At 35.7% G+C, this 15,830-nt stretch overlaps 1 protein-coding gene across 1 annotated transcript in view; it reads left to right on the top strand.

Annotated features, from left to right (window-relative positions):
* Positions 1–15,830, top strand: part of LOC139147482 (ATP-dependent DNA helicase Q4-like) — a 54,093-nt gene that overhangs the window by 31,685 nt on the left and 6,578 nt on the right. Inside the window, exons 10-12 of the mRNA XM_070718592.1 lie at positions 10,290–10,491; positions 11,934–12,205; positions 15,684–15,827. Of these exons, the coding sequence (XP_070574693.1) occupies positions 10,290–10,491; positions 11,934–12,205; positions 15,684–15,827 (618 nt within the window). The remainder of the gene's footprint in view (positions 1–10,289; positions 10,492–11,933; positions 12,206–15,683; positions 15,828–15,830) is intronic.

Genomic DNA, 15,830 nt, shown 5'->3' with positions numbered 1-15,830 from the left:
AATTCCAATATGGCGGCCAACATTCCTACAAAAGACATTTTCGGTCATATACCACGTACTAAACAAGCTATTTCAGTGATTTTAAAGTTAAAAGTATATTTCTTAGGCATGGACAAACGATTTTCGAGATGCTATGATTTGCATAGGTAATTTGTTAATTTGCATAAATCCAATATGGTGGCCAACATACCTACAAAAGACATTTTCTGTCATATACCACGTATTAACCCTTTTGGCGCCAAAGTCTATTTTTGTCAACTTTATAAAATGTACCACAGTCAATTTTTCTGCTTTTTGCCAAAATTTTAATAAAAATATGTAGCTGCTGAAAAATGATATCCATTTGGTCCACATTTTATGAAAAAACCGTACAGAAAAGTTCACAGAAATTGGTAAAATATTGCATTAAAATTTTGGTGTAAAAAATTACAGCAGTCAATGGGTAAACAAGCCATTTCTGTGATTTCGAAGTTAAAAGTGTATATATTTGGCATGGACAAACGATTTTCGAGATGCTATGATTTGCACAGGTAATTTTTTAATTTGCATAATTCCAATATGGTGGCCAACATACCTACAAAAGACATTTTCTGTCATATACCATGTATTAACCCTTTGGGCGCCAAAGTCTATTTTTGTCAACTTTATAAAATGTACCACAGTCAATTTTTCTGCTTTTTGCCAAAATTTTGATTAAAATATGTAGCTGCTGAAAAATGATATCCATTTGGTCAAAAATAATGAAAAAACATACAGAAATGTTCACAGAAATTGGTAAAATATCACATTAAATTTTAGTGTAAAAAATTACAGCAGTCAAAGGGTTAAAAAAGCTATTTTTGTGATTTCAAAGTTAAAAGTGTATTTCTTTGGCATGGTCAAATGATGTTTGAGGTGCAATGATTTGCGTTGGCACTTCGTTAATTTGCATAAATCCAATACAAAAGAAATTTTCTGTAATAAAATGTATTGAACAATCTATTTCAGCCATTTTGAAGTTTAATTATATTTCTTGAGCATGAAGAAACACCTTTTTTGGTTCAATGTTTTTAAAAGACACTTTGATGATTTTCAGAAATTAAATATGGCTGCCAAATTAATGCCCAAATAGCTTCTAATATAAATAAGGTTATGGTAGAGTTTTTAGGAATAGGAATATCAAGAAAAAACTGTCAAGAGGGCACTGCACCCAACGCACTGTATTTTGCAAATATTCTTCCAATTTTTATTAATTTGTTACCCAAGATTAAAAACTGGTTAGGTTCACCTTTTAGCTTGGCAAGCAGTCGTAAGTTGCATGATATAGAAGGGTTAATGTATGCAAATGTATGCAAATCACCTGAATTCCTGCTTCCCTTTTATCCGAATTTCAAGATTTCCAAAGAATATAACTCTGTTTTAGCTGGGTCATATTTTCTGAAATTTTCACATTATGTTTTTAAATGCTATATAACAAAACAACTATTTTGTTTTGCAATAAAATTCTTACATTTTGAATTAGAGGCATTTTTATTTTGCTAACCATGATTTTAAGCACTTTTTTTGAGTGTCAGTCGTTCAGCCCATGCCGTTTTAGAATGAGGATATACTCTTGTTTCAAGTGAAATATTACATTTCACAAAATAGTTTGTAAGGGTTTCCTTGTCATCTTAGATGAGAAATATTCCTTCGAAAAAAACTGTGTTGGCAACGTGCAGCTCCACATTAAGTCCTTGAACATTTATTTTTACCTTCTCGTGTCTATTTATAGACAGAGAAGGTATTAGAGTTGAAAACCAATATGCTGCTGTCAAGAACTTCCGTCTGTCAAGACTTCCGTCTGTCAAGATCCGTTGACGTCATGCCATTGTGATGGGTCATATCATAAACTGGTGGGGGTGTTCATGGCTCAGGTTGAGGTGTGGGAGAACGATTTTGAGCTGTGACAAAAATCAAAGGGACTTAGCAGCATAGCCACAGTGTTAAGCCTTTCTCCAAGGTTTCTTAGTTGACTACAATCTATTACAGACTACTGAGCTGACGTTAGGGGTACTCACTTGTGTTTGCTCACTCTGTGAGCGCTAGTGTTTGGTACTGAGTTGCGTGGATATCCCCTCATGGCCTCACGTGATCTGGGCCTGTTGTATAATCTGCAGAGATGATCATATGCCTCCGAGTCTGAAAACTGTCATTGTGTAAGCCTGTCGGCATTTTTCCTTGCATTTTTCTCATTTAATTTTGCAAAATATCGGCGAGTACCTCAATATTTCAAGATAACCCTTTCTTCCATTGTTTCCTGGAGTTTCAGAGTCATATGAACGAAAATGAGTGAAAGTTTTAGACAGGAAAATCGGACGTCGGCCATGTTCAATGTTTACAGTACAATCAGAAGTTTACGTGGAGGAATTAACCAACAAACACAGGAGTGTTCATGATGCCCGCCCTCTAGAGGCAGACCCTCCTATATGAAGTACCACATTTGATGCTTGTGGAAAGCTTGACCACACAATGGAGCATTTAAACTTTTAGAAAATGACAAACTGAATAAGAAGGTATTCAGAAAATGTCAAATACTGAGGAAAAATGCGCAAATATTCAAAATAAACAGGTTAACTGATTGGTCAGCTATAAAAAACAATGAAAATGTTTATGATCAAAAGTTTTTGAGATGCGCACATTTTAACAAATACAGAATTATTAACATTATAAATATAAGACCAAACTATTTTTTCAGGGATGGGACAGGTTGGAAATGAGGGGTGAGAGACAAAGGCACTCCTATTGCTGCATGTGGATGCAGCCACACCATTTCATTTACAGCATACTTATTCAGGGTTTTACATCACTTTTTACTTTTGAGAGTCCCTGGGACCCCTGGTGTTAGAAAATGGGAGTCCTACATCAAAATATGGGGGTCCCAATTTATTTCAAAAGAATATTTTATTGTTTATCCATGCCATGGTCTTCACTGTGTTCAATTAGTGTTATAACACACACGGCAAATGGTTGCACATTTCTTAAAATAATTCTTACATGAAAATTCTAGTTATACTGCTCAGGGCCCTCATTGATCAATTCAAAGAACACTATTCATGATTAAAATGATCTCATAACTTTAATGACAAGTTCACAATGTTGTGAAATTTGAACAAGTATTCAAATTTGTCAAATTGACAAGAAGGTAAGTAATTTCATACTCTGAAATGGCATTCACCTAGCAAGTCCAGTAGGTTTGAGTTCACACTCTGCAACAGCTCCTTCAGCAAATAACCTAGCAGTGTTCATGAAGTCAAAATCATCTATGATGGGGCCAACCAGTTTGATGAACATTAGTCTATTAAGCCTTTGAGGATTGAGTCTACGGTATTTTTTGCCCTCTGTTTGATGGCATTTTGTACTGGAAAGCCCCTCTCACATGGGGCACAGGACACTGGTATGACAAGAGCAATTTTAGCAAGAATGGCAAAATCAGGATACTCCTCTGTAAAATCAGTTGGCAACAGCTTGATATACATATCAAAATTCAGTGCGTCCCTATGAGATCTTGTGAAGTGTTTGTAAACAGAAAGTGTGCCCTAGCTCTATCAGCATCAATACCTGGTGTATTGTATAATGATTCAACAGTTGATCAAGCTGGTTGACCCCATAGTCAGGTAGGTTGGCCAAATTTTCAGGATATCTGTGTGGGTTTAGAATTACATCAAAACATTCTAGAATATTCATCTCATCATTTGAAATCTGCTATCTAAATACTGCAGCAGTTTGTTGATATAATTTCTCTCACAGTACAGAACCTCTGTCTGAGTGGCTGATTGTAAGTGATTTGAATGTTTTTGTATGTGTTTTTCTGACCATTGCCAGGAACATCACCCAAATCATTAAAGACTTCTCTGACAGTGTGTGAATCATTAGTCATTGTATTCAATGTGCCCTTAGTAGACTGAACACTTTATGGGATAGGTTGACAGAATCTTTGTGAAATGTAAAAGGCTCAAAATTCCAATCACAGTAAGGACATCAATCAATAAGGCGGTGAATAGCAGAAACAATGAATTGGAGATAATTTCAACAGCCGATCAGCCTTTCCCCTTTTTTGTCACTTTCAAGTGCCAAGGCAATTGGCTCAAAACTGATGAAAATCATCTTGACAGCTGATTCAACCGACAACCAGTGAACAGATGTAGCTCAGTAATTTGTTTTGCCTTCCCATTCAACAGTTTGAATTTCTCTAAGTTTGTCATATCTCACACTAGAGTCATTAAAGTATTTATACAATGAATGGATTAAATTATGATATTCTTTGCAATATTCAATATCTCTGCCTGCTTGAGAAGCAGCAAGATTCAATCGATGTGCAACACAATGCACTTGAACAAGGTTGGGATTTCTGGCTTTTAATTTTGCACCCACCCGTACCCGTTCAAAAACGGCCGCCCGGTCTGTTCCTAGTCCATATATTTTGTCTACGGCCGCGTCACAGATTTCTTTCCAAGTCAAAAATTCAATCAAGGCGTTTTCGATCCCTGCAGTAGTGGCATCTGTAATTTGCTGGTTACCGAGGAAAGAAACATTCGCCTCGCCATTCTGAATATATCGAACATATATGGCAAGTTTCTTATGAACGGTTATGTTCACAAGTCTCATCCAACATTATAGGCCGATGAAATCACTAAGACTTGCATGTATGCTATCAATCAGGGACTTCGATCACACGTTGAATACACTCTTCAAACTCCATAACTATCGGAGGACGTTTATAATATTCAATGTCTAAGCCGTTCAGATTCTGTAGATGCATGATGTCAGTGAATACATTGCATGGAAGGTCACGTTTAGCGATCAGATAAACAGTACGTAATTGTGCAGCGTACGCCTCGAGTTCGTTACTCTTACCCTGCAACTGCCGGTCCTCTGCAGATTTGCGAGCAGTAGTAAATTGTGACCTCACGCTTAGGATTTTAACACTTGTGAGATGACTTTTCGAGTCCTGATGACGAGTGAGAGTTGAATGTTGAAAATTAGAACAACCTTCCGTGAACGGGCATGTAACATTCGCTTTCAAACATACGTCTCATTCCATGACGTTTCGCTCTTCAGAATATCGAAGCCATTTAAATCTATCGAGCCAACTTCTGTTGAATGTTCGTATTTTGCTGACTTGGCCGGGGGACCTGATGTATCAGTATCGCATGCCGTAGCTGCTGTTTCGGCCTCGACCAACCTGGCATCGTGCTTGTTGCCGCAGCCGCCGAAAAACTTTCGCAGATCGGCTTGTTTTGGGTGTTTGACACGACCCGCCATGATGCATAATGATGTATTGATCGCCGCAAACAAGAAATCGACCATTAAGAATCATTTTACATTTTGAAAGTCACTTTTTTACGGTAGTAAAATTTGTTTCCGCGGGTACCATTGGTCATCAAACCGTGGAGGCCAATGCACTACGGAGCATTCCATTAAAGTATGGGGTCGGTAAGGTTTACTGGGATGTGTTTTGCGTGTTCAGCAGCTCACAAAATATACACCAGCAACAGATATTTCTGCGTCCGAAGGGACGCGTAGTTCAGTTTTTGAGGGGTCCTGCGTCCGGTTTTATGCGTAAAGGACGCAGAAATGCGCGTCATGTAAAACCCTGCTTTATTCACTGTGTTGTGTTCAAGTTCCATATTGTACTGACTGTCATACAAGGATAACATAAGCAAATCAAATCAAATTAGAAAAGGATCAATGCTGTTGTGTGGATTTTGCTGAACATGGCTGATATTTCGCCCTATATATTTGGTATCCAGCAAAGGCATATTTTGATGTAAAGTCAAAATTAACACTACATTGCTGACAATATATTTTACCGTTTCTGCATGAATTTTTCTTTTTTAAATTATAGTATATTAGTACTTCAAACACATTAACAGTTATCGTGATGTCAACCCATAATTTTACATCACAAAGACTGTAATTCTGCCAATTTTTTTTGTTTTTCAGTCATTTTATAAATTTTGCACTGCACAAGATGATTGAACAAATTGCAATGTTTGAATTTGTAAACTCAAAGAATAAAAATCCTTTGGTCACAAATTAAATTATTTTTTGAAAAGAAATTTACTCTTAAACACTTTTAGCATATATTCTTTACACGGTCATGTATTTCAAGGAAAATATGCCTATTAAAACAGTAATTTCTTCACTTTCAATTTTTTTTCAATACTATGACAATTATCAGCCATGAGGTTATACAAACACAAGACCAGATAAGCGTTTTTCATCATTTCCACAGGACTCTTTGGAAAATCCATTAAAAACAGTTAAAAGTGACTGGAAATGATCACTTGGTATACATTTAATTTACAGATGCCAGGTTGTGTATTTCACATGCACTCAGGTCAGTAAGGAAGTGCGTCATTACTATTTTGGACTGTTAATTCTTATTTCTGAATTGTTTAACTTTTTCCACATTGAACTATCTTTAGGCAGTTTATACTGTAGCGTAGAATTTTTTTGATTGATGTATTTAATCATCTTTTGGGTTCTTTTGGTCCATATCCCACCTCATGCCCCTACATCATCATCTATTTACCAACAACTCCATGCCAACAACCAATTACCTGACCTGGCCACACATTAGAGAAGGTACAGCGTCATTGACGGTTTTTTTAAATATAGCAAATATACAATAAATTTACATACAATAACGATCCATTACGAATAAAAGTTTATTTTAATAGGTGTCTGTGATACCTGAATTCGTTAACCCCTTGACTACCTATGGCGCCGGATATATCCGGCGCCATATTGAATTACCATATACCTTGAGTGCCGGATATATCCGGCACAGTTAAATAGGCGTATTTGCTTCGTTTTTGTCGCTAAAAATCCCGTAATTTTGGCGTCGGCATGCAGCGTGACTAAGATTGATGTATTCCGATCTGGTCTGAATGTGATTGCGCCCCCGTACGTCCGAGTATGGCCAAAATCCGGAAGCAAATGTCGTGACCCATGACCTCGACCCTGAAAGGTCAGGCTGATCACAGAAGCGTCGCGCTGATTGTTTACAGTTTTTCAGCAAGTACGGACGATCGTGAAGATGTTTATGGATTTTTTTTATCATATGAAATGCTTATTTATTGAAAACAAATGATTTATATGTAAATATGTTCTATTAACAGCAATATTCGTAATGAAACTAGAGAAAATACAATTTTTTACTATAAGCCAGTGAAATTGTATAGCAGCCATATTATCAATATGACTGGTCACATGACTGGTCATGTGTTTGGTCATGTGATATGTTTTTCCCTAAAATGTATTTTTAAATATTGCGAATTATTTTGATAAATCATAACCATTTTAGATGCATGTTTCTGCAAGGAAGACATAAGCAGGTGTTTACTATAAAATGTGTTGATTTTCAAATACAGACTCATGTCAGATGCTGATGTTTGTGGTTCATTTACTCTGCCTTTTGTGAGAAAAATCTTAAATAGGTACATCTATAAATAAAGAAAAGGGTAGTTTTTATTACATACCCGTATATGTAAAGACAAAGTCATGGAAATTGCAACTGTATTCAAATTTGCGTCATTTTATGGATTCAAAACATGTTCTGATGCTTCAAATATTCATATTGTTTGCCAACTCTGGTCACATGATGTGTCGTGTGATCAGTCACGTGACCTGGAATACAAAACTTATGTATGAAAAAGTGGGAAATTTCATGCTGATTCAGAAAATATATGGTTTATTGGTACTTAATTAATTTTTACTCTAAGCAGTGTTCATGCAATGACCCCACCCAGGATTTTATCAATATTTACATAAGGGCCTGGTATATAGGAATACATTGGCCTTGGTAGTCAAGGGTTAAAATACCCCATAAATATATTGTATTTTGAAAAGAATGTTAAAGCAAATTTGGTAGACTTCCATATATGACTTCCGAACGGATTAAAATACGTATATGTTGATTTGCGTTTACTATTGAGTTGTAAGAAAGTCATGCAATTTTAATTATTTGTGATATTTCTAAATATGACAACCGTTAATGATTGTTAGTCATCTAATAATAATCTCTTTCTGAATATAACATTGGATTCATCTGTGTACGGCATTATTTGTGATTTTTATAGGTGCTTTATACTCTACAGTGTTAAAACATGTAATCTTTAATGTTTACTGTTTTAAAAAAGTCGTGGACAAAATCTTTAGTTTCTAATTTAGACTGAACCCCTTCCTTATGGACGAGTGCATCTTTGGTACATCCCCCTAGATGATAGGCAAGAAGTCATCACATATAACAGCAAAAATACAATAAACACAACAAAGATAATAACAACGCAAAAAATAAAATAATGTGACCAAAAATAACACATGCCACAATACAGACAAATTAAAACTTAGCGCTGATGCAAACAATGTCAGACTCTTAAAAACTTGATCAACACACAAACTCACAAAAATTGAAAATTGCATGCTTAGCAAAGACTTAAAATTAATTCAAACAACTCATTAGCCCAACAGAATCCAACTGTTACACCATACAAACATGTACATCTGGAAAAATGACACTTGAAAAAATGACTCAAGATGTACTTCTTTGTATTGTGTAATAGTTGGATTCTGTGTTTGGATTAATTGTAAGTCTTTGCTAAAGCATGCAGTTTTCAGATTTTTTGAGTTTGTGTGTCCAGAAAGTTTTTATGAATCTGCAATTGTTTGCAATAGTGCTAAGTTTCAATTTGTGTGTATTACGACACTTTTTATTTCGGCCATATCATTTTTTCTGTTTTTTTAGCTTTGTTGTGTTTATTGTATTTTGCTGGTATGTGTGATGACTCTTGCCTATCATCTAAGGGATCTTATAAAGATGCACCCATCCATAAGAAGGGGGTTCAGTCTAAATTAAAAACTAAAGATTTTGAACACCCCTTTTTGTAACAGTAAACATTACAGATTACATGCTTTGACACTGTAGAGTGTTAAACACCCTTACAAATTACGAAAATGCCACACACAGATGAATTCAATGTTATATTTAAAAAGAGAATATATCATTCAGAAGACTAACATTCATTAACATTAACAGTCGTCATATACAGAAAAATAAAAAATTTTAAAAATGAATGTCCAAGGACTAAACAGTTTCTTCTTGATAGTTTCCTAGTGCTAAAAACTATACCAAAACCGTTATTTATATTAGAAGCTATTAAGCCATGGGGCATTAATATGGCAGCCATATTTAATTTATGCAATTATCAAAGGGCCTTTGTAAAAACTCAGCCACTAAAAGTGTTTCTTCATACCCAAGAAAAATATTAAAACTTTAAAATCAAAGAAATAGCTTGTTTAATGCGTGATGTATGACCGACAATGTCCTTTGTAGGAATGTTGGCCACCATATTGGATTTATGCAAATTAACAAATTACCTATGCAAATCATAGCATCTCGAAAATCGTTTGTCCATGCCAAATAAATATACTGTTAACTTTAAAATCACTGAAAAGTTAGTTTAATATGTGGTATATGACCGAAAATGTCTTTTGTAGGAATGTTGGCCGCCATATTGGAATTATGCAAATTAATAAAGTACCTATAAGGAACATTATACCTCCAAAATAATCCCTGGGCCAAGTTACTAGTGTCAGACTTTGAAATCACTGAAATAGCTTGTTTAACATGTGATATATAGCAAATTATGTTATTTTGTTGGATGGTTGGCCGCCATATTTGATTTATGCAAATTAGACATATTTCCCCAAGGTGGATTCGAGTAAACTTTTAATATGTTGTTCTGGGTACCTCTCTGAAATGCATTCCGAAGAAAAAAATTCTGCTGCAATTTGTGGTGGGTCGAACCCTATTTTGACTGGACTAACAACTCTTATGTCACTGAAGTCACGTGAGTGCATAGACAATCGTTTGACCTTTTGAGTCAGAATGACCCATCCATCCCTTATAACCAGTAAACTATTCCACAATCACCATTGATGACACTCTGTTTGGGCCAAACCATAGTGGTAAAAGGGTTAAGTTTTGTATTATACTTGCTGTTCATCAAGCTAATGTCAGTGAATGTTACATGTGTGTGAAAATGTTTTCTCCCATCAATAGCAGTGAGTAATAATTTTGTTTAGCATATTGATTTGATACACACATGTACTGTACATCTAACTTCTTCAAGGCGGTTTTATGTAAAGTTGAACTGTAAGATGGTAATTTACACTAAAATTCCCTGAATTGATGTTTTAGTGCTAGTGAGATAAGCCTTTTTAAGTAATTTTTGGACTGATCTCCCTGAAACCTTTCTGTGTTCCAGGCGGTTGTGTCCCTGTTGAAAGGAGACAGGTTTTGCCACATCGACTCCATCATTGTCTATTGCACTCGGAGAGAACAGACAGAGAGGCTGGCCTCGTTGCTACGTACTTGTCTGCCCGACACACCCTTGACTTCATCTGAAGAAAAAGTGGATCAAAGTCACGAGACGGCTGCAAAGAGCAAGAAGAAAGTGAAACCTAAGGGTAAGTGCTGTGTACAATTGCCAGCATGGGGGGTTGCTGTTGCTGAAGTGGGTGAAAATTTAAGAAAATGTCCACCCGGGATTGCAAGTACGTGTCCATTGCAGTGTACAAGGGGTAAAATTCACGCATGCCACTACTCTATGTGACTTGCAACCCTCAAAGTTTTTAATTGTCAGTAAATTGTGACATGAAAATGGAAACTTTTACAATTTTGAAACTAACGAAGATAAGCAAATTGCTTTAATAGCAGTTTTCAAAGTCCTTTGAGATCAAGGTAGATTATATCAATTTTTTATACTGTACTTATGTGCTAGATTCAGTAAATTAACAGCTATGGTTAGACTTAACTTAAAGTGGAAAATCTCACAAGATGCTCTACTCAAATACCATAAATACATGTACAGCAATCAAACTCTCATTTATATTTCCCATGTCTGTATATCATGTTGTGTGGTAATGATGCTAATTTTTACTTTCTTGTAACTGCTGAAATGTACTTTAATTAAAACCCCATGGACATGTCGGGGGACAACCATAGTTACTGTCGGTCATTATTATATTCATACAGATGCTCCCGCTGTGTGCCTCGTTATTCTAGAAAAAAAACCTATTGTCACCATGTGAAGGACTCTGTCTGTGTCACTAACGATTACTATTTACAGATGTCTCATAAAACACGCATCTTTCCCTCAAGAAACAACTTACTAATAGGCTCCCGGAATGTGATATCTGGATCTGCTTGTGTAATAACGCAAAGTTCAAGAATTCACATGGCAATGTTTCACACATCAGTAGAGCCTTGTAGTACTTTGACCTCTCTCTCTCTCTCTCTCTCTCTCTCTCTCTCTCTCTCTCCTTTTGTTCAAGGGGTAAACATTAACAGTTCACAGTATGTGATTTCAACAGCAAAGATCTTCCACACATGTATTATGTGGTACTGTAATAATGGTCCAGTGCAAATATTTTAGTGTTTTCTGAATTTTAGCCCATGTAGCAAGTTATCCAACATTCTTTTCTTAAGAAGAGTGATTTCAATCAAAATGCCCAGTATGACCTTCTTGCACTGAAGTGACGCATGGTAAAAATCTGAATATCCGTCCCTGAGGCACCTAATATTCAAATTTGAAATGTGAGAATCAAATTTTCAAACATTAACCCTTTCACCACCATGGTTTGTCCAAAATCCATTGTTTTCTATGGTAAAGTTGGACCTGTATACAGGGAACTGGGGGTGAAAGGGTTAAAGCACCTCTCATTATGAAAGTAGACAGGTATATCAATGGCCCTTTGATGCACTAGGTCATATGTGGTGAAAGCCTTTCCTAAAGCGCCACCAGTGCTGAGAGTGAGTGAAGATACTTACATCACATGTGCTGTAAGTATATCCATGAAAGGATCTACTAGGTCATCTGCATTTTTTCTTGATCATGCACATTCCATAGCTGCCAGAAAACCTGTCGCCGCCAACAGCATTGACTCGTATCACGCCGGAAAGAGTGCAGCCGAACGACGCCGGATCCAAAACCAGTTCATGTCTGGCCAGCTGCGCATCGTTGTCGCAACTGTTGCCTTTGGTATGGGCCTCGACAAATCAGATGTGAGGGCCATTATACATTTCAACCTGCCAAAGAGCTTTGAAAATTATGTGCAAGAGATCGGCAGAGCTGGACGTGATGGGAAAGCAGCACATTGCCATTTATTCTTGGATCCTGAGGTAAATACAGCAATTTTCAATTTTGATTTAGAGACCAACATTTTACTACCAGGGCATTTAATCATGAGCATGAAATACAATATTTGTGAAAGAATGTGTTGTGCAATGCAATTGTGTGGCAGTTATGCTTACTGTTTAATGACAAATGTTACGTGACCGCATTTCAGAGAAATCTATCTTTATGGAACTGCATAGAACACTTTCTGAATGTGGAATAAACATTTACTTATGTGTAAGGTGAGCACATTCATACTGGTAGACAGTGTATTATTGCTCACGTGTGTAAACACGTGGGCTATTGTCATAGCGATGTCTGTCTGTCTGTCCGTGTGTGTGTGTGTGTGTGTTAGTGTGTGTGTGTGTGTGTGTGTCTGTCTGTCTGTTTACACGATAACTCAAAAACGCCTGAACGGATTCAAGTCAGATTTGGTACACAGGTACCATGTGGTACTTGCAAGAACTGATTAGATTTTGGTTAGTGTGGCTTGCATATTAATGAAGTTATGCAATATCGAATTTTTCCATACAATGGTTTCCCTATGGAGACGGTAATGACAGTGTAGACATATATCAAGAAATACTGCACAAAATTTCATGAAACTTTTCACAGATGACAATCTAGAACATTATGATGATACTGTGAGTGTCATGTCAATTATCTTCTCATTTGCATATTTAATGAACTTTTGTTATTAGTGAGATAACTCTGAAATTCCTGCACCAAACTTGATGATACTTGCAACAAATATTGATCTGATATATATCTAATTATAATTAGAAGCATTAGGCAGTGTCAAGTTAATAAATAGCTTATTTGCATATTTTATGAAGGTTTGTAATTAGTCATATAACTCCGATATAACTTCACCAAATGTGATGAAATTTGCTGCAGATACTGATCCGACTGATATCTAACGGTAGTGTAAAGCATTTAGTAGTTTAGAATTAATTAAGGGTTCATTTGCATATTTAATGAACTTTGTAATAAGGTATATAACTCTGAAATTACAGCACCCAAGTCAGTGAAATTGGGTACAGATATTGTTTTGATAAATATCTAATTGTACTGAGAAGCATTTGGCAGTGTCAAGTTAACAAATAGGTCTTTGCATATTTTATGAAGTTTAGTAATTAGTGGTATAACTCCAAAATAACAGCACCAAATGTGATGAAACCTGCTGCAGATACTGATCCGACATATATCTAATTGTGGTGTAGAGCATTTAGTTGTGTGAAGTTAATTAAGGGTTCATTTGCATATTTAATGAACTTCGTAATTAGTGATTTTACTCCAAAATTAAAGCATTAAATTTGATGAAACTTGCTACAGATGTTGATCTGATAAATATCCAATTGTACTGAGAAGCATTGAGCAGTGTCAAGTTAATAATTAGCTCATTTGCATATTCCATGAAGTCTTATAATTAGTCATATAACTCCGAAATAACTGCATCAAATGTGATGAACACTGCTGCACATACTGATACGACAGATATCTAACTGTTTTGTAGAGCATTTAGTAGTATAAAGTTAATAAAGGGTTCATTTGCATATTTAATAAACTTTGTAATTAGGTATATAACTCTGAAATTTCGGCACTAAAATTTGGTGAAACGTGCTACAGATATTGACTTGATAAATATGTAATTGTGCTATGAATCATTGAACAGTGTCAAGTTAATTATTTGCGTATTTAATGAACTTTGTAATAAGTGATATTACTCTGAAATTACAGCATTAAATTAAATAAAACGTGCTACAAATGTTGATCTGATGGATATCTAATTGTCCCATAAAGCATTGAGCAGTGTCAAGTTAATTGACAGCTCATTCGCATATTAAATAAAGTTTTGTAATTAGTGATTAAACTCTGACAGTACTGTGCGAAGTTTTAAAAAAAAACCTGCTACATATAGTGATAACATATATCTCATTGTTCTGTGAAGCGTACTACTATTAATGAACCTGTTGTAAAACACGTGAGCATATTCAGTTCATATCTGGTAGACAGTGTATTTTTGCTCATGTTTCTCACACGTCTGATGTACAATTAACCCTTTCACCACAATGGTTTGGCCCAATCCTGCTGTCTTCTATGGCAAAGTTGGGCCTCAAGATGAAGAAATAGGACGGAAGGGTTAAACTTACTGGAGGATCTTACTCACTGATGAGAGCATGCTGCTTGGTCCAATAAACATTGCTCCCTCAACAGCATCTTTATTGTAAAGCTTATGATTACCTCAGGAAAATCAAAATTTGACAAATCAAGATTTCTGTTCAATAGCTGTTGTAGACAATTAACTTGCCTTATTAAGGCTGTGTATGATACAAAGAAATCACTCTTATTAATTTAGTTTATTTAGACAGTTTCAGGGTAACTTGTAAGCCCAATTGGGCTGCTTACACATAAATCTTTACTTTGGCCATGTACTTTGTCAAAGTTGTTCAGTGGAAGTGCAAATAATAATAAAAATAATAATGATAATAATAATAATTATTATTTATAATAAAGCATCAATATCTATACAATAATATGAGCAAGGAGCTCATTGAAATTGGCACATCAGCAAAAGTAATGAAACTAAAAATACATACTAATAATTTAAGCCTGACTTAAAAGAAAGTTTTTTTACATTGGATTTAAAAACTGACAAGATGGAAGAACGCCTGATATTTAATGGAAGACTGTACAGGAGCTTCGGCACTAAAAGAATGATCTTCGTATATATCATCGGACAAAGTTTAAACTGATTTGCTGACTTCAAATTATGACTTGGACATAAAGTTCGGATCATATTTGAAAGATAACTTGGAGCTACATGTAGCGCATGAGTGCACTGAATGGGCAGGACTAACATTCGAAAAAGATAGCATTGTGATAAAATATCCACACCACACCACTGTACCATAACATACCACACTATAGCATACCATACACCACACCATACATGTACCATTCAATACCATACCATATCATACAATACCATACATGTACATGTAGTATACATGTACCATACAGTACCATACCATACTATACCATACCATACATGTGCTTGTGGTATACATGTACCATACCATATCATACCATACACCACACCATACATGTACCATACCATTCCATACCATACTATACCATACCATACCATACTTGTAGTATACATGTACCATACAGTACATAACCATACTATACCATACCATACATGTACTTGTGGTATACATGTACCATACCATATCATACCATACACCACACCATACATGTACCATACCATTCCATACCATACTATATCATACCATACTTGTAGTATACATGTACATACAATATCACACCATATCATACCATACTAGTTTTCTTTCAAAATCATCACGTCACATTTTGAAAGACATTGAATGTAAATGCACAAGGTAATCTCTGGAGATTTCTTTGGGAGCTGTTTACCAAAGTGGCTAGTCTTACTAAATTTGAACTGGCTTCTCACAGGGCCATGATTTGAGAGAGATCCGCAGGCACACTTACGGAAACACCGTTGACAGGAATGTAATCAGGAAGCTGGTGAGAAGATGCTTCAAGAAATGCAAATGCAGACAACTCCACGAGAGTCAACTGAACCGTTACACTGACAAGGTA

Source organism: Ptychodera flava, chromosome 13 (genome assembly GCF_041260155.1).
Source record: "Ptychodera flava strain L36383 chromosome 13, AS_Pfla_20210202, whole genome shotgun sequence".
NCBI classification, from domain to species: domain Eukaryota; kingdom Metazoa; phylum Hemichordata; class Enteropneusta; family Ptychoderidae; genus Ptychodera; species Ptychodera flava.
Note: the sequence above shows the minus strand (reverse complement) of the source record. Positions and strands in the feature narration are given on the sequence as shown.